General features: G+C 46.2%; 1 protein-coding gene across 1 annotated transcript in view; it reads left to right on the forward strand.

The window, feature by feature from the left end:
• The first annotated feature begins 274 nt into the window (after window positions 1-274).
• Window positions 275-24,614, forward strand: part of LOC135556811 (inactive phospholipase C-like protein 2) — a 139,691-nt gene continuing 115,351 nt past the window's right edge. Inside the window, exons 1-19 of the mRNA XM_064990259.1 lie at window positions 275-408; window positions 691-847; window positions 1,931-2,020; window positions 3,084-3,258; window positions 3,552-3,682; window positions 9,303-9,454; window positions 10,252-10,407; window positions 12,410-12,589; window positions 13,002-13,089; window positions 13,677-13,799; window positions 14,492-14,584; window positions 14,723-14,929; window positions 16,733-16,827; window positions 18,378-18,520; window positions 18,661-18,816; window positions 19,021-19,072; window positions 19,589-19,693; window positions 22,951-23,072; window positions 23,233-23,246. Coding sequence (XP_064846331.1) covers window positions 281-408; window positions 691-847; window positions 1,931-2,020; window positions 3,084-3,258; window positions 3,552-3,682; window positions 9,303-9,454; window positions 10,252-10,407; window positions 12,410-12,589; window positions 13,002-13,089; window positions 13,677-13,799; window positions 14,492-14,584; window positions 14,723-14,929; window positions 16,733-16,827; window positions 18,378-18,520; window positions 18,661-18,816; window positions 19,021-19,072; window positions 19,589-19,693; window positions 22,951-23,072; window positions 23,233-23,246 — 2,367 coding nt within the window. The 5' untranslated portion in view covers window positions 275-280. The remainder of the gene's footprint in view (window positions 409-690; window positions 848-1,930; window positions 2,021-3,083; window positions 3,259-3,551; window positions 3,683-9,302; window positions 9,455-10,251; window positions 10,408-12,409; window positions 12,590-13,001; window positions 13,090-13,676; window positions 13,800-14,491; window positions 14,585-14,722; window positions 14,930-16,732; window positions 16,828-18,377; window positions 18,521-18,660; window positions 18,817-19,020; window positions 19,073-19,588; window positions 19,694-22,950; window positions 23,073-23,232; window positions 23,247-24,614) is intronic.

The raw sequence follows: 24,614 nt of genomic DNA on the forward strand, positions 1-24,614 counted from the left end.
AAAACCTTCTGTACATTTTCCATATCACTTCAAATCTGCTCACCCTGCTCTCTAATTTCTCTCTATTCACTCTCTCTTCAAATGTGCTCCACCCATCCCCCTTCTTTTTTTCCTTTTCCCTCTCTCTCTCTCTCTCTCTCTCTCTCTCTCTCTCTCTCTCTCTCTCTCTCTCTCTCTCTCTCTCTCTCTCTCTCTCTCTCTCTCTCTCTCTCTCTCTCTCTCTCTCCCCCCCTCTCTCTCTCTCTCTCTCCCCATCTTGCCTCCCCCCAGGGTGTGTAAGATGGCAGTGTGGATCCAGGCCCAGCAGCTCCAGGGGGATGCGCTGCACCAGATGCAGTCTCTCTATGGACAGCACTTCCCCATCGAGGTGCGCCATTACCTGTCCCAGTGGCTCGAGGGCCAACTCTGGTGAGTGCAGCAGAAAGCACACCACACTACCTGACAGAAGACATGCCTCACCCGGTAACCTTCACATTCGGTTCAATCACAGTCACAGTAGTAGCAGGGACAATGGAGGTGTAGTAACCTGAGAGCAATGTATAGTAGCAAGCGTGCAAAGTCACTGTTTTTGTGTATGTGCTTGAGTGAAGGTGTGTGTGTTAGGGAATACATAGGGGGTTAATGGCTACTCTGTTCTGCATGTATGTACATACAGGATATCTCTAAGCATTCTATATGTTCCTGTGCCAGGGATGTGATCGATCTGGAGAACCCCCAGGAGGAGTTTAAGGCCAAGCGCCTGCTGGACAGCCTGATCCAGGAGCTGCAGAACAAGGCTGAGCATCAGGTGGGAGAGGATGGCTTCCTGCTCAAGATCAAACTGGGACACTATGCCAGCCAGCTCAAGGTGAGACAGATTGAACCAGTAGATGAACCTCCACTCAAAGCTAGTATGAAGGTGAGAGATACTGTGCACACATTCCCAGTGTACATGAGCAGAGCACAGAGCCAGTGCCCTCACAAAAACCTCCACACCTAACTAGCTAGCTGGACAGTTTTAATAAAGCCAGTATAAACCCAATAAACTCACAAGGATATGATAACCTTACAGCCAACTATACCAGCTGAATCGTGGTGATTATTATTTCAATTATACTGATACCAAACTCAGCTAAATGTTAGTTATCACAGCCTCATTGGCAACAGTCCCATGTCCATAAACCCCAACCCAAAGTACTTAGAAATGAAACAGTATGTGAGAACAGCCTGCTCTGGTCAGTGTGTCTATATGAAGAAAAACAAAAGGTGGACAACACTGGGCTACGGTAACCAGGCAGTGTTCCCTTTTATGATTGAGTGCTTCACTCACCGATCTCAGTGTGTTTGTCTTCATCCTTATGGACAGGGTTCAGGGGAACAAGCTGTCTCTTATCACCTTCCACAGTGGGAGTAGGAGGCATCTTGTCAACACAACCCTCTGTAGGACCTACAATGCAGTCTTTCAACCCCGCATGGTGCCTTGGTGTGTGTATGTGTGCGTTAGAGAGAGATTTAGACCTGTGTTTCCCAACTCTCATCCTCCAGTACACCCAACAGCACAAATGTTTTTTGTAGCCCCACGGACAAGCACATCTGATTCAACTTGTCAATTCATCATCAAGCCTTCGATGAGTGTTTTTGTGTGGGGCTACAACACAATGTCTGCTTTTGGGGTTACTTGAGGACCGGAGTTAAAGAGAGAGAGAAAAGAGAGAAAGGAAGAGAAATGTAGCCAGTGGATGTGAGACCAAGTCGTCTGCACTTGAGATAAGGATCTCATTAGTTTAATTGGGTTTAGCTAGGCTCAGGAAGTGGGCTTTAGAGCGTTAGCATGCCGCGGCGCGGGAGCAGGCTAAATTGGTCAGTGTTGTGTGCACGGCCGTACTGCCAGTCAGCGGCTAACACGGCTAACGAGCCTAACACGACAGCACATGTGGTCCTTGTCTTTCAGAGCACGTATGACCGCTGCCCTCTGGAGCTGGTGAGATGCATCAAACACATCCTGTACACGGAGCAGAGGCTAGTCCGAGAGGCCTCTAATGTGAGTATGAAGCAGTCTCTCCAACTTCCATTCCTACTCCCACCTACCTGGGAAGCTTGCTTCACAGCTGTGCATATAACAGATACCTGTAGCTCGTATGCACAAAATACACACACACACACACACACACACACACACACACACACACACACACACACACATACATACATACATACATACCCATATGGAAATACCCACTCACCTTTTATAAATATTTGCATAATATAAACACCACACAGAGATGTTAAACATAACACAGCCAATTCCATGATATTATGGAAATCACAGCCATTGGGGGTCGCTTTGCTGCCTCTCTGCCGACATCAAAGGCAATTTATTTTCAATTTTCCCACAGACATACGTAAACCTGTTAACAACCACATAAATACATAAATACACAAAACGCACACACACACACACATACATAGCACTTCACACACACACCTAGTCAGAAAACCTGCACAGACACAGCCCATATGTCTCGCTGAAAGATAAACTTTGAATTTCTCATTAACCAGCAATGCTGTAGGCCTGGTGGGGAGGTGAAGAAATGTGATATTTTATAACAAGGGTTATAAAACCATAAAGCCGGTGGTCCATAAAACATCTGAATATCAATAAACCCAGTGTTAAATTGACTTCCAGTCCTGCCAGGCTCCTCCTATCACAGGATTGCATATTCTACGTGATTGCATTCCCACCTGTTTATTCAGACTGTCTTCACAGTGCTCACGTCCCCAGCCTTAGCAAGCCATGGGCTGTGTCTGCCCACGATAAGGAAATGCATTTCCCTCTGCACGGTCTCACATGTTCAGTCAGTGGTGATCACTGCTGGTTATGGTCGTTAGGGGTTACTGTGGAATAACACAAGCAGGGGTCATTGAGGTTGTGTTAAAGAGGCACAGGGCGATTTCAGGTTCTGTCAGTTTGTGTGTCTTTCTGCTCCATGTAACGATGATGAAATGCTCAACACCACACATGCTAGTTCCTGCAAATCATCTCACAGCCAGCGTTGTTTACCAGCCCAGCCCTCTTACCTCTCTCTCCTCTCTCTGATTGGCAGTCAAGCTCTCCAGTGGGAGGGATGATGGACAGCATGTCCCAGAAGTACCAGCAGATCAACCAGGTATTTGAGGAGCTGCGCTTGCTGACCCAGGACACAGAGAACGACCTGAGAAAGCTCCAGCACAACCAGGAGTACTTCATCATCCAGTACCAGGAGAGCCTCCGCATCCAGGGTGAGTCAGCCTTGCCCTGGTCCCCCTCCTAGTCGCAACACCCTGGGTCATCAACCCCAGCAGCCCTCACCTTTTTAGGGCAGAATGACGTGTGGGTTTGTAGGTGAGTGAGTGGGTGTCAGTATGTATGTATGTATGTATGTATGTATGTATGTATGTATGTATGTATGTATGTGTGTGGTCTGCAAAGTAAAAGGCAGGTGTGTTTATGTGAGATTTTCTGACCTCCCCCTCTCCTCCTCCCTCTCCCTCTCTCTCTCCCTCTCCCTCTCCCTCTCTTTTCCCACATGCAGCCCAGTTGACCAGCCTGGCCACACTGCCCCCTGCTGACAGACAGCTGAGGGAGCCCACATTACTGAGCAAGAGAGCCACCGTGGAGGCCTGGCTCACCCGGGAGGCCAACACACTACAGAAATACAGACTGGTACACTACTTTTTATACTGCATACACACACACATGTACTGAAACACACACACGTACACCCTGGAATGATAGCGCCAGAGGGGATGGCTGCTGTTATTGGCTCTTAACCAACCGTGCTATTTTGTCCGTTTTGTTTTGGTTTGTAACTTATTTTGTAGATAATGTTGCTACTACTGTCTCTTATGACTGAAAAGAGCTTCTGGACATCAGAACAGTGATTACTCACCTCGAATTGGACAAATAATTTTTCTTTAATGAGTCGGACTAGAACGACTCCAAACACCCAAACAGGCCCTCTACCCTGTCATTCGCTGGAGAAAGAAATGGCGATTTTGCGGAAGGAGATCGGGTGCCTTGTGAGGATCAGCCGACAAGTGGCTAATCTGCCTTAGCTAACAGTACTGATGGCAAACGTTCAATCGCTTGAAAATAAATGGGACGAACTGAAAGCATGTACTGTATATCCTAGCAACGGGACATTTAAAACTGTAATATCTTATGTTTCACAGAGTCATGGCTAAAAAACATTAATATGTCGGGTTATACTGGCGGGTTATACACTCTATCAGCAGGATAGAACAGCAGCCTCTGGTAAGACACGGGGCGGGGATGTCAGGACCCGGTTTCGAACCTGGGTCTCCGGAGTGAGAAACAGTCACTTAACCAACTGAGCCACGAATAGACAGCAGAACCCAGAAGATGAGGCAGACACAGCAGTACTTAAGACGGTGTATTTAATAAAGAAAAAATCCTAAAATAAAAAATGGCAAATCCAAAAGGTGGTAGGTAAAACACAAAAAAAACCTAAAAAGAAACTCACTAAAACTAAACAAAAACAAAAAACAGAATACTACAAGAACTTCACCCGGAATCGACAAGAGCACACAGAACACTAGGGCAGGATGCCAACATACAAACACAGAGCACAGAACTGAGGGAAACAAAGGGTTTAAATACAATCAGGGAAAACGAGACACAGGTGCAAACAATAATGGGGATCAAGGGAAAAACACAGGGACAAAAAGCACAATGGGGACATCTACTGACAAAAACACGGAACAACCCTGGCCAAATCCTGACAGGGGACCTATGCATATTTGTAAACAGCAGCTGGTGCACGATATCTAAGGAAGTCTCAAGGTTTTGCTCGGATGAGGTAGAGTATCTCATGATTAGCTGTCGATCACACTATCTACCTAGAGAGTTTTCATCTGTATTTTTCGTAGCTGTCTATATACCACCACAGACCGATGCTGGCACTAAAACCGCGCTCAATGAGCTGTATACCTCCATAAACAAACAGGAAAATGCTCTTACAGAGGCGGCGCTCCTAGTGGCCGGGGACTTTAATGCAGGGAAACTTAAATCAGTTTTACCTCATTTCTATCAGCATGTTAAATGTGCAAACAGAGGGGAAAAGACCACCTTTTCTCCACACACAGAGACGCGTAGTACAAATCTCTCCATCACCCTCCATTGGCAAATCTGACCATAATGCTATCCTCCTAATTCCTGCTAACAAGCAAAAATTAAAGCAGGAAGCACCAGTGACTCGGTCTATAAAAAAGTGATCAGATGAAGCAGATGATGAACTACAGGACTGTTTTGCTAGTGCAGACTGGAATATGTTCCGGGATTCTTTCGATGGCATTTAGGAGTACACCACATCAGTCACTGGCTTCATCAATAAGTGAATCGAAGACGCTTTGTCCTCACAGTAACTGTACGTACATACCCCTACCAGAAGCCATGGATTACAGGCAACATTCGCACTGAGCTAAAGGGTAGAGCTGCCGCTTTGAAGGAGCGGGACTCTAACCTGGAAGCTTATAAGGAATTCCTCTATGCCCTCCAACGAACCATCAAACAGGCAAAGCGTCAATACAGGACTAAGATCGAATCGTGCTACACCGGCTTCGACGCTCGTCGGATGTAGCAGGGCTTGCAAACTATTACAGACTACAAAGGGAAGCACAGCCAAGAGCTGCCCAGTGGCACAAGCCTACCAGATGAGCTAAATAACTTATATGCTCGCTTCGAGGCAAGTAACACTGAAACATGCATGAGAGCATCAGCTGTTCCGGATGACTGTGTGATCACACTCTCCGCAGCCGTTGTGAGTAAGACATTTAAACAGGCCAACATTTACAAGGCGGCAGGGCCAGACGGATTACCAGGACGTGTACTCCAAACATGCTCTGTTCAACTGGTAAGTGTCTTCACTGACATTTTCAACCTCTCCCTGTCTGAGACAGTAATACCAACATGTTTCAAGCAAACCACCATAGTCCCTGTGCCCAAGAACACTAAGGTAACCTGCCTAAATGACTACCGACCTGTAGCACTCACATCTGTAGCCATGAAATGCTTTGAAAGGCTGCTCATGGCTCACATCAACACCATTTTCCCAGAAACCCTATGTGAGAATGCTATTCATTGACTACAGCTCAGCATTCAACACCATAGTGCCCTCAAAGCTTATCACTAAGCTAAGGACCCTGGGACTAAACACCTCCCTCTGCAACTGGATCCTGGACTTCCCGACGGGCCGCCCCCAGGTGGTAAGGGTAGGTAACAACACAACACATCCGCCATGCTGATCCCCTCAGGGGTGCGTGCTCAGTCCCCTCCTGTACTCCCTGTTCACTCAGGACTGCACGGCCAGGCACGACTCCAACACCATCATTAAGTTTGCCGATGACGCAGTGTCAACAGTGTCAACAATGATGAGACAGCCTATAGGGAGGAGATCAGAGACCTGACCGTGGGGTCTGACCGTGGGGACAACAACCTCTCCCTCAACGCGATCAAGACAAAGGAGATGATTGTGAACTACAGGAAAGGGAGGACCGAGCATTCTCATCGACAGGGCTGTAGTGGAGCAGGTTGAGAGCTTCAAGTTCCTTGGTGTCCACATCACCAACAAACTAAAATGGTCCAAGCACACCAAGACAGTCGTGAAGAGGGCACGACAAAACCTATTCCCCCTCAAGAGACTGAAAGATTTGGCATGGGTCCTCGCATCCTGAAAAGGTTCTACAGCTGCACCATTGAGAGCATCCTGACGGGTTGCATCACTGCCTGATATGGCAACTGCTCGGCCTCCGACCGCAAGGCACTACAGAGGGTAGTGCGTACGGTCCAGTACATCACCGGGGCCAAGCTTCCAGACATCAAAGACATCTATACCAGGCGGTGTCAGAGGAAAGCCCTAAAAATTGTCAAATACTCCAGCCACCCTAGTCATAGACTGTTCTATCTGATAAAGCACAACAAGCGCAACCGAAGCGCCAAGTCTAGGTCCAAGAGGCTTCTAAACAGCTTCTACCCCCAAGCCATAAGACTCCTGAACATCTAATCAAATGGCTACCCAGACAATTTTCATTGCCCCCTCCCCACTCTTCTACGCTGCTGCTACTCTCTGTTATTATCTATGCATAGTAACTTTAATAACTCTACCTACATGTACATATTACCTTAATTACCTCGACAGAGGTGCCCCCGACATTGACTTTGTACCGGTAAACCCTGTATATAGTCCCATTATTGTTATTTACTGCTGCTCTTTAATTATTATTTATTCTTATCTCTTACTTTTTTAAGGTATATTCTTAAACCTTCATTGTTGTTTAACCTCTTGGCGCACCGATCCCGAGCTAACATTAGCTGGCTGTCTCCCTAGCGGTCGTTATTATTAGTTTACCAGAGCTGTTGGCTTTTCTAGTTAGAGCCTAATGTTAGGCATTGTTGGCACTTTGTTCATTGTTGGCACTTTGTTCACAGTTGCTTAACTAGCTAACGTTAGCTGGTTGGCTCGTTAGCTAACGTTAAGTGACGTGTGTACAACACCTGATGAATATGGCTGATGTCAGTAAATGTCTGCAAAAAAGCATAATGAAATTGTTTCCAGCAGAGCTGGTTAGGATGTTTTCATGTTATCCAGAGGGAAACAAATCATCAGCCAGAGTATCAAGTGTGCGCTCCGAGAGCAAAACTAGATGGGTGGGGCTAAAGCTTAAGAGGGTGTGAACGATGCTGAATGAGTGTAGACAAAGAACAGCTCTTCACTAGATACCAAAACATTAGTGATTATCTCAAAAGTGAGATTACAAGTTGATCAAAAGCAGAATTACTTTCCCATTGTTCCTTGAATGCAGTGTATGATATACCATTTTGTAGCTCAGAGTTCTACTTTTATCCAATGTTAAAAAACATAATTTCACATTTTGCTACATAAGACTGAATCCAGGTGGTAAGTCACATATGGACTTGGTATTTTACCAAATAGAGCTATCTTCTTTATACCACCCCTATCTTGTCACAACACAACTGATTGTCTCAAACGCATTATTAAGATGGAAAGAAATTCCAAAAATACATTTTTTAACAATGCACACCTGTTAACTTCTTGGCGCACCCATCCCGTTAGCGAGATCATTTTCGTCAACATCCGCTGAATTGCAGAGCGCCAAATTCAAATTAAATTACTAAAATTATTTAATTTTCATGAAATTTCAAGTGCAATATACCAAAACACAGCTTAGCTTGTTGTTAATCCACCTGGTGTGTCAGATTTCAAAAAAGCTTTACAGCGAAAGCAACCCAAGCGTTTATGTTCGAACAGCTCTCAGCAGACAAATGTTTGCACTCGCGAGACTCCCAGTTACACAATAAATGTTTGTTTTGTTCCATAAAGATTATTTTTATATCCAAAAACCTTCATTTAGTTGGCGAGTTTTGTTCAGTAATCCACAGGCTCATGCAGGTCACGATGGGCAGACAAAAATTCCAAATAGTATCCATAAAGTTCGTAGAAACATGTCAAATGTTTTTTATAATCAATCCTCAGGTTGTTTTTACAATTAATAATCGATAATATTTCAACCGGACGGTAGCTTTTTCAATAGGAGAGAGAGAGAGAAAAGGTCTGCTCCAAGCTTCTCGCGCATGCAAAAATCTAAGGACACCCAGCTATCCTACTGACGCGATGTGATCATTCTCGCTCATTTTTCAGAATAAAAGCCTGAAACTATGTCTTAAGACTATTCACACCATGTGGAACCCCACACCATAGGGAAAGGAATCTGGTTGATATCCCTTTAAATGGAGGGAAGGCATCCAATGGAACAATGGAACAATGGAGGTTTCAGAAAAACAGCACTTCCTGGTTGGATTTTCCTTAGTTTTTCGCCTGCAATATCAGTTCTGTTATACTCACAGACAATATTACATACAGTTTTGGAAAGTTTAGAGTGTTTTCTATCCTAATCTGCCAATTATATGCATATTCTAGCTTCTGGGCCTGAGAAATAGGCAGTTTCATTTGGGTACGTTTTTCATCCAAACATCAAAATACTGCTCCCTAGTCTCAAGAGGCTTTAAGGGCTTCTAAGTAAGCATTTCACTGTAAGGTCTATCTGGAGGAATCTCATGCCTTCAGGGTATAAAAGCTGGGGATGTATATTGATTTGAGAATATGTATGACGTGTAATGTATGGGTACATTCTTATCGGTGTGTGTGTGTGTGTGTGTGTGTGTGTGTGTGTGTGTGTGTGTGTGTGTGTGTGTGTGTGTGTGTGTGTGTGTGTGTGTGTGTGTGTGTGTGTGTGTGTTTGCCTAGGACCTGGCAGAGAAGCACCAGAAGAGCCTGCAGCTACTGAGGAAGCAGCAGACCATTATCCTGGATGACGAGCTGATCCACTGGAAGAGACGGCAACAGCTGGCCGGCAACGGGGGTCCTCCAGAGGGGGGGCTGGACATCCTGCAGTCCTGGTGAGACCCTCTACCCCTAACAGACGTCACATATGTCTAGGATTGATCAAAGGGCAGGGGCCACCCAGTTAACAAGCTGACTATTGGATACTGCTGGGTTTATATGGGGTGTAGTTGGGAAAATGACTGTAGTCTAGGTTGAGGATGACAGGTTAAGACAATGGGATTCTAATATACCATAACTCTTTGCAACAATGGGGATGAATTCAATGTATTTAAAAAATATATTTTATTGAATATCCAAAACATACAATATACTAGCAGTGTAGCCACTCAACAACTGCACCGCACCAGTCATCCAACACACTCCCATTCAGAGCGACACACAGAAGCATTCAGGGTCAACGCCCTGTCAACAGATCTCCCACCAGGCCAAACAAACAGGGACCTGAACCCTCCAAGATCCCCCCACAGTTCCCCAATAGCTGGCCCTTAACCATCCGAGACCCATCCCACAGCCCCCCCCCCCCCCCGAATAAAACAAATTAAAAATACAATGAATTCCATTCCCCACCCCAATAAACCCCCCAAAGCACCAACAACCAACAAAATTAACTAAAGAGAAAAAAGAGTAAGACAAAAGAAAACAGCAAACAACAAAAAACAAAAAACAAAAACAAAGGACATCATACCAAGTATGTCTACTTCATCATCAGCCCATTTTATAGGCAAACTGCAGGGTAGTGTAAAAGTTGTCATTTTTAAAAATCCAATACATAATATTGTACACTTATCATAATTAGGTTTTAGTCCAGAGAGTACAGAAAAGTTATCTAGATCTTCAATGTGTGATTCAGGTGTGAGAAGTTGGCAGAGACGATCTGGCAGAACAGGCAGCAGATCAGGAGAGCAGAACACCTGAGACAACAGCTTCCCATCCCCGGCCCCATCGAGGAGCTACTGAACGACCTCAACAGCACCATCACAGACATCATCTCAGCACTGGTCACCAGGTGTGTGTGTACCTGCGTGCGTTTGTGTGTGTGTGTGTTAAGTTGTTGTTATTGTTCAGAATCAAAGTGCAAGGTATTGTGAGAATAGGTTGAAGTGTGTTGATTGTGTGCAAGTGGCTTTGAGCTGGATGTGGGTGTGTGTAAATGTGAACTTCTTATAGACACACTAATCTTCAGTATATATGCTACTCTACAGTCATGTTTACACCCCCCATCCCCTCTGATGGGACTGAATGGAGAACATACTACACTCAATGTGAACCCTTATACAAACCCTATCCTACTGACACAACCCCTGACTCCTTATGTGGCCAATGGAGAGTGAAATTACATTTATTACCAAAATTACATTAAATGAATCACGGGAGCCCGGTTATGTGACTCTGTGGAGCAGCAAAGCGTGTGTGTGTGTTTGACTCTGTGTTGAGCCCAAGCTGGGTTGTTCTGGGGCAGGGGGAGCAAGCTGCTGATAGTTCCTCCAGCAACCCAGCCCAGCTCTGCTCCCAACCCCTGCTGAACCTGCCAATGAACACACAAACACAAACCCAGTCAGCCTGCTTTAACCCTCAATGCTACAAGGAGGGAGAGATGGAGCGAGGAGAGAGGGAGGCCTGCTATAGATCCGAGAGGAGAAAGAAAACAGGAGGGAGAGTGAACGGTTTAGAAAAGGAGAGGAAGATAATGTACGAGGAAGAGGAGGAGTGAACCGTTTCAAGGACATTAAGTGAAAGAAAGAAGGGGGATACAAAAGAGGGTCGATACGAGAGCTAAAGAGACAAAAAGTGTTTTAGACGAGAGATGAAGAGTCTACAATGATGGGGAGAAAGGCTAACAGGCTCAGAAAGTTATCTTGAGTTCCATGGTAGAGTGTTGTAGCCCTGGGGGCACTGTCTGTCAGCCCGTATCAGTCCGCCAGCCTCACTGACTGGATCAGGAAGTCTTCTGACTGCTCCCAGAACCCTCGGCTTTCTCCTTATTCCAGCTGTGGTCCCCACAGAGACCCATAATGCACTGAGAAGCTGTATCATTGTCAGAACGATGTCCGTTCGGCCACATACAGGGGAGCGTTGAGAGAGTAAAATCACTACTTTTAAAGTCCATACTACTGCACTGGTGTTTCCTCTCCTCTTAATTCTCTCTTTCCTGCTCTCCAGCGAAACCACACCCACATCCTCTCTACTGTTCCCCCTAAACCTCCAGCAGGCGCCTGGGAGGGAGGGTATCTCATCACTGCCTGCTCATATTGAGTACGGTCAGCCAAGCCTAAAACACAAACGGCGTGCTCTACTAAAAAGCCCTCCGTGCCTGAATGAATGAGCATCACGCTGCCTGTGTGTGTGTAGCGTTTGTCTGTCTGTGCGTGTTTATGTGTGGGAGCATCGAGAGCTGACAGCTTGCATACTGTGTAACTTTCAAAAGCAGGTCAAATAGACGTAATAGGCAGTAGTGTGTGATGAGCAGAAATCCCTGTGGTGAAATGTTGGTTAAAGGGATACTGCTAAATGTTTTCAGTCAAGCCCTTATTCTACTAACCAAGAGTCGGATGAACTCATGTATACCATTTGTATAACTCAGTTTGAAGGAAGTTGAAGTTAGTTTCTGGAGCCATTGTTAACTTGCATGCAGTTGTTCCTGTAGACTTACTGTCATTGGGCTAACGCTAGTTTGCAATTGCTCCAGAATCTACCTTCAACTTCCTTCAAACTGCATGCAAAGACATACAAATGGTATACATGAGTTCATCTGACTCTGGGTAAGCTAAAATGTTGCACTATCCCTTTAAAGCAACCCGCTACACTTTCCTCAGACTCTAATCTGTTTGTCCTACCCCTGTCCTCTCTGTCTGTCTGTCTGCCTGTCTGTCTGTCTGTCTGTCTGTCTGTCTGTCTGTCTGTCTGTCTGTCTGTCTGTCTGTCTGTCTGTCTGTCTCTCTCTCTCTCTCTCTCTCTCTCTCCTCTCCTTATCTCTCTCTCTGTCTCTCTCTCCCCAACCCTCCCTCCAGCACCTTTATCATAGAGAAGCAGCCTCCCCAGGTGCTGAAAACCCAGACCAAGTTTGTCGCCACAGTGCGTCTCCTAGTGGGCGGAAAGCTCAATGTGCACATGAACCCCCCGCAGGTCAAGGCCACCATCATCAGTGAACAGCAGGCGAAGGCCTTGCTCAAGAACGAGAACACCAGGAAGTAAGTTACAGCATAGAGCCCCCTCATCACTGATATCTACTGCCTCAGTGGAATCTATGGAGCAAGTGGAGATTCCACATTTAGATTATACTTTTGTCCGTGCCACATCCCACGTTTCACACACCTAATAGATCCCGAAAGTAGTTTGTGTATAAATGTTATCTTCCTTCCTAGTACTAAAGGAATAGCCGTGTTAGCCTATCCCTAGCCCAGGGGCAAATTTGGGTAGCATATTGCAAGACTGTCAGCGTTGGCATCCTGAAAAAAACTTGCCTCACATAAATTGAAATTAGTCATTCCCCTTCATGTTCTGTGAAAGTTTCATGACTCTATGATTAATACATCTGCTGAAGCATCTACCTCTCCTCTTCCTCCTCCTTCTTCTCCTCCCTCTTCCTTCCCCCTCTCCCAGTGACAGCAGTGGAGAGATCCTTAACAACAACTGTGTGATGGAGTACCACCAGGCCACAGGAACACTCAGCGCCAACTTCAGGAACATGGTGAGGATGGATGGGACCAGGGAGTCTCATTCTGTAATACCACTCCTAGAGAAGATTCTCTTCAGAGACAAACCCCAGCTAAACTGGAATCCAAGAGGCTTTTGGAGATTCTGCATTCTCATTCTATGTTCATACTCATACAGATCGCAGCCCATATGCTGTTTTGAGTTCCATAGGGTCCTCCATGGATCATTTACATGTAAACTTTGGGTACTTTGGGATTTTGGCAATTAATTTCTGGATACCATTTTTATGTCTCTATTTCCAGAATGAAATTAAAAGCAGAATGCTAGTAAATGTGCATTGGCTTGCGAAAACTTCCTCTAATTTCCTTCATACTGGACACAGGGACATAAAATGGTACCCATGAGTTCATCTGACTCTGCAGAAGTAGACAAAGGGTCTCATTGCCAAAATCCCGAAGTATCCTTTTAAATCTGCTCCTGGAATGGAAGGGAATCATGTATATGTGTGATCAGAGAACAGCTCCTCAAAGTGAAGTCTAGAAGATGTTTGTGTGCTGTGGTGCTGTCCTCTCCTCAACCCTCATGATCCTCCTCTCTGACCAAGCCTCCTCTTTCATGTAGTCTTTGAAGAGGATCAAGCGCTCGGACCGGCGAGGGGCGGAGTCTGTGACAGAGGAGAAGTTTACCATTCTGTTTGAGTCTCAGTTCAGCGTCGGGGGTAATGAGCTGGTCTTTCAGGTTAAGGTAAGAACTGATAACCTGGTCCCAGATCTGTTTGTGTTGTTTTGCCAACTCTTATCAATACAGCACACACAGGCTTAAGAAGAGATGAGCAGAGTGGTGGACTAGCCCAAGGTGAGCTGTTGACTCTAGTCTAACCTAGTGCCTCAGCAGCCTGTCTTTCTTTCTGGTCCTGATGAGAGGAAAAACTGTCGGGGGAGTTTTCTTTTCTCCACTGTTCAACCAATCCGTTAAATGTGGAGGAGGAGTTAAGATGGAGTGTCTCCTTGTTAACGTTCAAAAAAGGAAGTCACGTCACAGGCTCTCTTTCCATTCCCCATGAAAACCAGATGCATCCGGTTGTCGTCGACGCGCAGAGGGTGGCTCAGCCAATACACCATGTTCCTTACCCTGCCTCTTCAGTGACCATATTAGAAGTAGTAATCATTGTTAAAGCTATGTCACACAAGAAAAATGACCTTCACATTGTCAATGGTTTAGGAAACATATATGCTCCCCTACTCCCATAACACATTTGTTCATGTATTTCTCAGAATTATATGGATTGTTTGGTTGGAACACAAAGTGCTGTACAGTAGGTTGAAGTGGAAACATGTTTTACATGAGTTGCCTTATATATACTGTGTTTGATACACATCGTTGTGTTTGTAATGACCCTGACCTTTTTCTTCCCTCTCTCTCGCTCTCTCTGTCAGACATTATCACTTCCTGTGGTGGTGATCGTCCACGGTAGCCAAGACAATAACGCCACGGCAACAGTGCTGTGGGACAACGCTTTTGCCGAACCCGTAAGTTCAGTGTGATCATCGTGTTGTGTGTGTGATGCTGTCTTTAACACTTTACATTGTTTTGTCTTTCTCTTGATGGACGCTCTAGCGTTGCCCTTGTTTAGGGGCCTTAACCCTCTCTCCTCTGCTCCTCCCCAGGGTCGGGTGCCCTTCATAGTGCCTGACAAGGTGCTGTGGCCCCAGCTGTGTGAGGCCCTCAACATGAAGTACAAGGCGGAGGTGCAGAGTAACCGTGGCCTCTCAGAGGAGAACCTGGTCTTCCTGGCCCAGAAAGCCTTCAGTAGCTCCAGCATCAACCCTGATGACTACCGCGGCATGACCATGACCTGGTCCCAGTTCAACAGGGTAAGACCAGGGTGGGTCTCAAATGGCACCATATTTCCTACGTGGTGCACTACTTTTGACCAGAGCCCATCTTTTGACAAGAACCCTATGGGCACTGATCAAAAGTAGTGCACTTTGTAGTGAGTAGGGTGCAATGTGGGACACAGCCCATGACTACTGATCAGTGGACTACAAGACCTGACCTCTGCATTAGGAACAAGTTGTTGCAGAGGGGTGATATAATCTATTTGATGCTCAGATGGAATCTATTGTAGAGTTTTTACCATGCCTGGTTTGTGTATATTTGATTGAGATGTGAGTATGTGCCACTGCAGACACAGTTTACCTCGATGGTTTTCCTTCCCGTGTTCAGAGTAATGATTCCACTGTATCTGCATTGGGGGCAGCAGGTAGCCTAGTAGTTAGAGCGTTGGGCCAGTAACCTGAAGGTTGCTAGATCGAATCCCCGAGCTGACAAGGTAGAAATCTGTCATTTTGCCCCTGAACAAGGCAGTTAACCCAGTGTTCCCCGGTAGGCCATCATCGTAAATAAGAATTTGTTCTTAACTGACTTGCCTAGTTAAATAAAGGTTAAATTAACAATAAATTTAAATCCGCTCTCCTCGGGCTGGGCGAGTCTCTAATGTGTTTCTCTCTAAGGCTGCGTCCCTAATGGTACCATAGGGCCCTGGTCAAAGGTAGTGCACTAGGTGGGGAATAAGGTGCCATTTAGTTTGATGAGCTCTAGTCGGCTGGCCGTGAGGTCCTCAGGTCTGGTTAATGGGCCTGTTTGTCAAGACAGGAAGGGCTAATTCAGCCCCAGGCCTCATTGGCTCCCTCTAACCAGCCACTGATGACAGAGAGCACACTCACATTCAGACCTCATTCACCACAGAGCATCAGCCTCATTAGAGAGAGAGAGGGCCTAGAAACAGGAGCTGGAACATGCACCTCAGAGCTCACTCACTGATACACACACGCATACTTACTTACACCCCCCCCCCCCCCGACCCCCACACCCACATATACACACACACACACACGCCCATACACACCAACACAATAACTCAGTGTACTCTGCATTGCTGCAACAGTCATACTGATCTGAACTGGATGGATGGATGTAAGGCGGTCAGCTGAAATCTCTCACTGACTGACTGTCTATTGTAATTGCTGCTCTACACTAGATCAAATTTATTTATAAAGCCCTTCTTACATCAGCTGATATCAGAAACCCAGCCTAAAACCCCAAACAGCAAGCAATGCAAGTGTAGAAGCACGGTGGCTAGGAAAAATTTCCTAGAAAGGCCAGAACCTAGGAAGAAACCTAGAGAGGAACCAGGATATGAGGGGTGGCTAGGAAAAACTCCCTAGAAAGGCCAGAACCTAGGAAGAATCCTAGAGAGGAACCAGGCTATGAGGGGTGGCCAGTCCTCTTCTGGCTGTGCCGGGTGGAGATTATAACAGAACATGGCCAATGATGTTCAAATGTTCATAGATGACCAGCAGGGTCAAATAATAATAATCACAGTGGATGTCGAGGGTGCAACAAGTCAGCACCTCAGGAGTAAATGTCAGTTGGCTTTTCATAGCCGATCATTCAGAGTATCTCTACCGCTCCTGCTGTCTCTAGAGAGTTGAAAACAGCAGGTCTGGGACAGGTAGCACGTCCGGTGAACAGGTCAAGGTTCCATAACCACAGGCAGAACCGTTGAAACTGGAGCTACTCTGTATGTGTGAGGAGAGGTTAGTGCGATTAAAGACAGAGAACAAATTGTTTATCGACTGTATCAAACCCAATGTCCCAATCCCTCTAACCTACAGGAGAGTCTGCCTGGCAGGAATTTCACATTCTGGCAGTGGTTTGATGGGGTCATGGAACTCACAAAAAAACATCTCAAACCACACTGGAATGATGGGTAAGAATATATTTTTTTAAATGTCTATATTCCGAACATTTCTACTCCAGAATAACCTGTGGAAATGAGGTTTGACTTGGATTGTGTGTTCGTGTAACATGAGATGCCTGCAGCGGGCACACACTGCCCAAGTAGACAGGGAAATGGACAGAGAAAATGGCTTAACTAAGCTAAAGGCCTCTTTTTGTTGTCGTTCGAATGGCAGCTGTAATGTGCTTTCTTTAGTGAGTCTACTTGATAGAGTGCACTTGGTGTTTTTCCCTCTTAAGCCCCCCTGCTGTTGCAGCCTCACATTTTGATTGCTTTTTTAATCTCAACGAGCCTCTACCAAAAGGCCCTCCCCACAATGGACACGGCTTTACCATAGCAACCACAGAGATATTTATCCCTACCTGTAATGGGTCAAGAGGATAAAATTATTGTAGGGGAAGGGGGCGGCATGACAATGTATGTAACAATGTATCTTTGTCTATCTCTGTCCTTATGTCCTCCTGTCCTCCCCATGTCCTCCTCATGTCCTCCTCCTGTCCTCCTTCTGTCCTCGTCATGTCCTCCTCATATCCTCCTTATGCCCTCCTCCTGTCCTCCTCCTGTTCTCCTCATGTCCTCCTCATATCCTCCTTATGCCCTCCTCCTGTCCTCTTCATGCCCTCCTGTCCTCTTCATGCCCTCATGTCCTCCTCATGTCCTCCTCATGTCCTCCTCATGTCCTACTTATGCCCTCCTCCTGACCTCCTCCTGGGCTTTTTATTCTCTGTGCATTTGTTTGTCTGTGTTTTCCTTCTCTCCATATCTCCCTCTTGATGTCTCTCCCCTTCTATCTCTCTCTCTATAATACATTAGTCAAGCACTCAGAGTGTGAGAGTGAGATTAGTTCTCTATGTGACTCTCTCTCTCTCTCTGTCTCTGTCTCTCTATCTCTCTCCCTCTTTCTTTCTCTCTCTCTCTCTTTCTCTCTCTCTCTCTCTCTCTCTCTCTCTCTCTCTCTCTCTCTCTCTCTGTCTCTCCCTCTCTGTCTCTCTCTCTCCCCTCTCTCTCTCTTTTTATCTCCCCTCTCTCTCTCCCCTCTCTCTCTCTCTCTCTCTCATCACTCTCCCTCTCTCTCCCCTCTCTCTCTCTCTCTCTCTCTCTCTCCCTCTCTCTCTCTCTGTCTCTCTATCTCTCTCTCTCTCCCCCTCTTTCTTTCTCTCTCCCCTCTCTCTCTCTCTTCTCTCTCCCCTCTCTCTCTCTCTCTCTCTCTCTCTCTGTCTCTCTCTCCCCCTCTCTCTCTCTCTCTCTCTCCCCTCTCTCTCTCTCCTCTCTCTCTCTCTCTCTCTCTCTCTCTCTCTCCCTCTCTCTCTCCCTTCTCTCTCTCTCCTCTCTCTCTCTCTCTCTCTCTCTCTCTCTCTCTCTCTGTCACTCTCCCTCTCTCTCCCTCTCTCTCTCTCTCTTTCTCTCTCCCCTCTCTCTCTCTCTCTCTCTCTCTCTCTCTCTCTCTCTCTCTCTCTCTCTCTCTCTCTCTCTCTCTCTCTCTCTCTCTCTCTCTTCCTTCCTCCGTTCTCTATGTACAGGGCGATCCTGGGATTTGTGAACAAGCAGCAGGCCCAGGACATGTTGATGTCCAAACCCAACGGGACCTTCCTGCTCCGCTTCAGCGACTCTGAGATCGGAGGGATCACTATCGCCTGGGTGGCTGAGAATCCCAACAAACCAGGTACTGACAATCAACCAGTCAAGTGATCAATCAATTCATTATTTTGTCAGTTAGTCAATTAGTCAACAAATTAATCTTTGACGGAGAAGGTCTGTAAAAATAGCCAAGTGGAACTATAACAAGTGTGTCTATGTTTCCAGGGGAGAGGATGGTGTGGAACCTCATGCCCTACACAGCCAAAGACTTCTCCATCCGCTCTCTGGCTGACCGCATCAGTGACCTCAACCACCTCCTGTTCCTCTACCCAGACAGACCCAAGGATGAGGTCTTCTCCAAATACTACACGCCACCCCTGTGTATGTACCTCACCTCTCTTCATGTCTATAAAAATAAATTATGACATATAATTATACTGTAGTGTCTATTCTCTATATCTGTTGCAATTTGGTCAGATAGAGGCTTATAACAGCCACACTGAGGAACCTGTGAATGTGGACCATATCTACAGTCTGAACAAAGCGATTCTCCCTGTCTCCTTCCCTTGCCTTTCTCTCTTACAGCCAAAGCAGTGGATGGATACGTGAAACCGCAGATCAAACAAGTGGTACCAGAGTAAGTCTCTCTCTCCTTCTCTCTCTCCTTCTCTCTCTCCTTCTCTCTCTCCTTCTCTCTCCTTCTCTCTCTCCTTCTCGCTCTCTGTGGCGATAGGGCTGATTAATCACCTAACAATGTGGCCTGAATGCAGATCAACCATTAGGTCTTCACTCCAGATGGAGGAACCAATTAGAGCCCAGCATCCGCGGGCCTGAGGGCGCCTCTATCACTCTCATCACTGCACTTAGTAATGTCAGTCTGGGTAATGAGTTAGCAGGGTCCCTATTGTTACCAAGGGTCTGTGGGCTTCTCAGTGGGAGGACTCCAGGTGCTGCTGCCCAGCACCCTGCCTAACCTGATCCTGCTGCTCAAAGGGACTGGTAATTAATGAAGCGGAGGAGGAGCAGGAGGAGGGGGTGGTGGTGAGGGATGCTGATGAAGGTTGCCATGGTAACCGACGAAGCTGGCGTTCGGGAATGACGTTCGCTGACTCGTGCACGTGTGTCTGTATGTCTTGTTTGTCTGGACCTGCAGGTTCACCACGACCAATCCTGACCCAGCAGCAAACCCCACCTACATGGATCACGGAGCCTCCCCTGTTGTCAGTCACCCTCCAAACTACGGCATATACCCGCCTATGTGAGTATAGATTACATATGTGTGCGTGCATGTGGGAGTGTGAGGTGTGCGTGTCTGATGGCCTGTGTTACGAACTGGTTCCTGTGTTGTGAGGTGTGTGTCTGATGGCCTGTGCTACTAACTGGTTCCTGTGTTGTGAGGTGTGTGTCTGATACCCTGTGCTACTAACTGGTTCCTGTGTTGTGAGGTGTGTGTCTGATACCCTGTGTTACTAACTGGTTCCTGTGTTGTGAGGTGTGTGTCTGATACCCTGTGTTACTAACTGGTTCCTGTGTTGTGAGGTGTGTGTCTGATACCCTGTGCTACTAACTGGTTCCTGTATTGTGAGGTGTGTGTCTGATGGCCTGTGCTACTAACTGTTCCTGTGTTGTGAGGTGTGTGTCTGATACCCTGTGTTACTAACTGGTTCCTGTGTTGTGAGGTGTGTGTCTGATGGCCTGTGTTACTAACTGGTTCCTGTGTTGTGAGGTGTGTGTCTGATACCCTGTGCTACTAACTGGTTCCTGTGTTGTGAGGTGTGTGTCTGATACCCTGTGTTACTAACTGGTTCCTGTGTTGTGAGGTGTGTGTGTCTGATACCCTGTGCTACTAACTGGTTCCTGTGTTGTGAGGTGTGTGTCTGATACCCTGTGTTACTAACTGGTTCCTGTCTTGTGAGGTGTGTGTGTCTGATACCCTGTGTTACTAACTGGTTCCTGTGTTGTGAGGTGTGTGTCTGATACCCTGTGTTACTAACTGGTTCCTGTGTTGTGAGGTGTGTGTCTGATACCCTGTGTTACTAACTGGTTCCTGTGTTGTGAGGTGTGTGTCTGATACCCTGTGTTATTAACTGGTTCCTGTGTTGTGAGGTGTGTGTCTGATACCCTGTGCTACTAACTGGTTCCTGTGTTGTGAGGTGTGTGTCTGATACCCTGTGTTATTAACTGGTTCCTGTGTTGTGAGGTGTGTGTCTGATACCCTGTGCTACTAACTGGTTCCTGTGTTGTGAGGTGTGTGTCTGATACCCTGTGCTACTAACTGGTTCCTGTGTTGTGAGGTGTGTGTCTGATACCCTGTGTTACTAACTGGTTCCTGTGTTGTGAGGTGTGTGTCTGATACCCTGTGTTACTAACTGGTTCCTGTGTTGTGAGGTGTGTGTCTGATACCCTGTGTTACTAACTGGTTCCTGTGTTGTGAGGTGTGTGTCTGATACCCTGTGCTACTAACTGGTTCCTGTGTTGTGAGGTGTGTGTCTGATACCTTGTGCTACTAACTGGTTCCTGTGTTGTGAGGTGTGTGTCTGATACCCTGTGTTATTAACTGGTTCCTGTGTTGTAAGGTGTGTGTGTCTGATACCCTGTGTTACTAACTGGTTCCTGTGTTGTGAGGTGTGTGTCTGATGCCCTGTGTTACTAACTGGTTCCTGTGTTTTGAGGTGTGTCTCTGATACCCTGTGCTACTAACTGGTTCCTGTGTCGTGAGGCGTGTGTCTGATACCCTGTGTTACTAACTGGTTCCTGTGTTGTGAGGTGTGTGTCTGATACCCTGTGTTACTAACTGGTTCCTGTGTTGTGAGGTGTGTGTCTGATATCCTGTGTTACTAACTGGTTCCTGTGTTGTGAGGTGTGTGTGTCTAATACCCTGTGCTACAAACTGGTTCCTGTGTTGTGAGGTGTGTGTGTCTGATACCCTGTGTTACTAACTGGTTCCTGTGTTGTGAGGTGTGTGTGTCTGATACCCTGTGCTACTAACTGGTTCCTGTGTTGTGAGGTGTGTCTCTGATACCCTGTGCTACAAACTGGTTCCTGTGTTGTGAGGTGTGTGTCTGATACCCTGTGCTACTAACTGGTTCCTGTGTTGTGAGATGTGTGTCTGATACCCTGTGTTACTAACTGGTTCCTGTGTTGTGAGGTGTGTCTCTGATACCCTGTGCTACAAACTGGTTCCTGTGTTGTGAGGTGTGTGTCTGATACCCTGTGCTACTAACTGGTTCCTGTGTTGTGAGGTGTGTGTCTGATGGCCTGTGCTACTAACTGGTTCCTGTGTTGTGAGGTGTGTGTCTGATACCCTGTGCTACTAACTGGTTCCTGTGTTGTGAGGTGTGTGTCTGATACCCTGTGCTACTAACTGGTTCCTGTGTTGTGAGGTGTGTGTCTGATACCCTGTGTTACTAACTGGTTCCTGTGTTGTGAGGTGTGTGTGTCTGATACCCAGTGCTACTAACTGGTTCCTGTGTTGTGAGGTGTGTGTCTGATACCCTGTGTTACTAACTGGTTCCTGTGTTGTGAGGTGTGTGTCTGATACCCTGTGTTACTAACTGGTTCCTGTCTTGTGAGGTGTGTGTCTGATACCCTGTGCTACTAACTGGTTCCTGTGTTGTGAGGTGTGTGTCTGATGGCCTGTGTTACTAACTGGTTCCTGTGTTGTGAGGTGTGTGTCTGATACCCTGTGCTACTAACTGGTTCCTGTGTTGTGAGGTGTGTGTCTGATACCCTGTGCTACCAACCTGTTCCTGTGTTGTGAGGTGTGTGTCTGATACCCTGTGCTACTAACTGGTTCCTGTGTTGTGAGGTGTGTCTCTGATACCCTGTGCTACTAACTGGTTCCTGTGTTGTGAGGTGTGTGTCTGATACCCTGTGTTACTAACTGGTTCCTGTGTTGTGAGGTGTGTGTCTGATACCCTGTGTTACTAACTGGTTCCTGTGTTGTGAGGTGTGTGTCTGATACCCTGTGCTACTAACTGGTTCCTGTATTGTGAGGTGTGTGTCTGATACCCTGTGCTACTAACTGGTTCCTGTGTTGTGAGGTGTGTGTCTGATACCCTGTGTTACTAACTGGTTCCTGTGTTGTGAGGTGTGTGTCTGATACCCTGTGCTACTAACTGGTTCCTGTGTTGTGAGGTGTGTGTCTGATACCCTGTGTTACTAACTGGTTCCTGTGTTGTGAGGTGTGTGTCTGATACCCTGTGCTACTAACTGGTTCCTGTGTTGTGAGGTGTGTGTCTGATACCCTGTGTTACTAACTGGTTCCTGTGTTGTGAGGTGTGTGTCTGATACCCTGTGTTACTAACTGGTTCCTGTGTTGTGAGGTGTGTGTCTGATACCCTGTGCTACTAACTGGTTCCTGTGTTGTGAGGTGTGTGTCTGATACCCTGTGTTACTAACTGGTTCCTGTGTTGTGAGGTGTGTGTCTGATACCCTGTGTTACTAACTGGTTCCTGTGTTGTGAGGTGTGTGTCTGATACCCTGTGTTACTAACTGGTTCCTGTGTTGTGACAGGAGTGACTCCATGTTAGATGCTGACGGTGACTTTGACCTGGATGACACCATGGACGTGGCGCGACACGTTGAGGAGCTGCTGCGGCGACCGATGGAGAGCCAATGGAGCGGCCAGCAGTCGTGACCCTCAATCTCTGACCCATGACACCAACAAAAGAACCCCGCACCTTTTGACATTTCTGATGGTTTAATTCCATTCATTTCCTCCTGTTTTATTTCAGATAGCTATAATGTGAAATGTTAATAATGTTTGTGATTGTTCTTTTCTTTTTTTCTTCTCAGCAAGCGAACTGCACGTCAGTGACCTTTTTTCAGTTTGTCTCCGTGCGTATCTGTAAAACAGACTAGGTATAAATGCAAAAAGACACGATGTTACAGTGTTGTATAAAAAAAAAATCATTCAATACACGTATGTATTTTCATTTGGTCATAATTCTAACACAGATTTTTGAATAGCACTCTCCACAACCGGTATGAAGTCATTTAAGCAGTTTGTTTAAATGTTTTTGTTTTTGTTTAGTTATTTTATTATTGTAAATGGTTTATCAACAGAGTTTTTTAATTCAATCCGCCCTCTGCCAAAAAAGAGAAATACTTAAATGAAGACAACATCATCGGATTTGTTGCTAGTACAATAATTCTGAATCTTTACACACTAAACTCCAAGCAGAATGGCTCTCATTTCATTCTCAGAGCACACCGAGTATCTATGTCACACACACACACACGCACGCACACAAGGATGCATCACACACACACGCACACACTGTTGCATAACATACATCAGCTCCAGCTGAAACTTGGGGACTTTGGTCCCACTCTACACTCACAGGGATATTTCATTTACTGTATTTGCACACAGATGTAATGTAAATACAAGCATGTATCCAGCATGGCCACTCAGGTCTCTGGACAGCCCATAGAGATAGATAGAGGACTCATCATTAATATAACCTGTTTTTAACATGGCCATTGCCATTGAGGTCTTCCACCATTTTAAAGTTGTCAACTGGGGTGGGGGGGGGGGATTCCTATGGTTTGGGAGCAATCAGCCAATGAAGAAGAATAACATGTACTACTTTAGTACCTCAACGGTCCTGCCCATGCTGTCACACAGACGCTTTAATGGCACAGATACAAAGATGAGTCCTCTATCTATCTCACCTCCATACCCCTGTAGATGATGTATGTGCCATCAACATTACCTCTCATTACCTGCCTGTCTGTCTGTCTGTCTGTCTGTCTGTCTGTCTGTCTGTCTGTCTGGTGTTTTAAACAACTAATTTGGTCATGTCTTGTTATTAGTTGTGATGACTAGTGTTGACAATCTACACTGCTCAAAAAAATAAAGGGAACACTTAAACAACACAATGTAACTCCAAGTCAATCACACTTCTGTGAAATCAAACTGTCCGCTTAGGAAGCAACACTGATTGACAATAAATTTCACATGCTGTTGTGCAAATGGAATAGACAACAGGTGGAAATTATAGGCAATTAGCAAGACACCCCCAATAAAGTAGTGGTTCTGCAGGTGGTGACCACAGACCACTTCTCAGTTCCTATGCTTCCTGGCTGATGTTTTGGTCACTTTTGAATGCTGGCGGTGCTTTCACTCTAGTGGTAGCATGAGATGGAGTCTACAACCCACACAAGTGGCTCAG

The sequence above is a fragment of the Oncorhynchus masou genome, chromosome 15, assembly GCF_036934945.1.
Source record: "Oncorhynchus masou masou isolate Uvic2021 chromosome 15, UVic_Omas_1.1, whole genome shotgun sequence".
Lineage (NCBI taxonomy): Eukaryota > Metazoa > Chordata > Actinopteri > Salmoniformes > Salmonidae > Oncorhynchus > Oncorhynchus masou.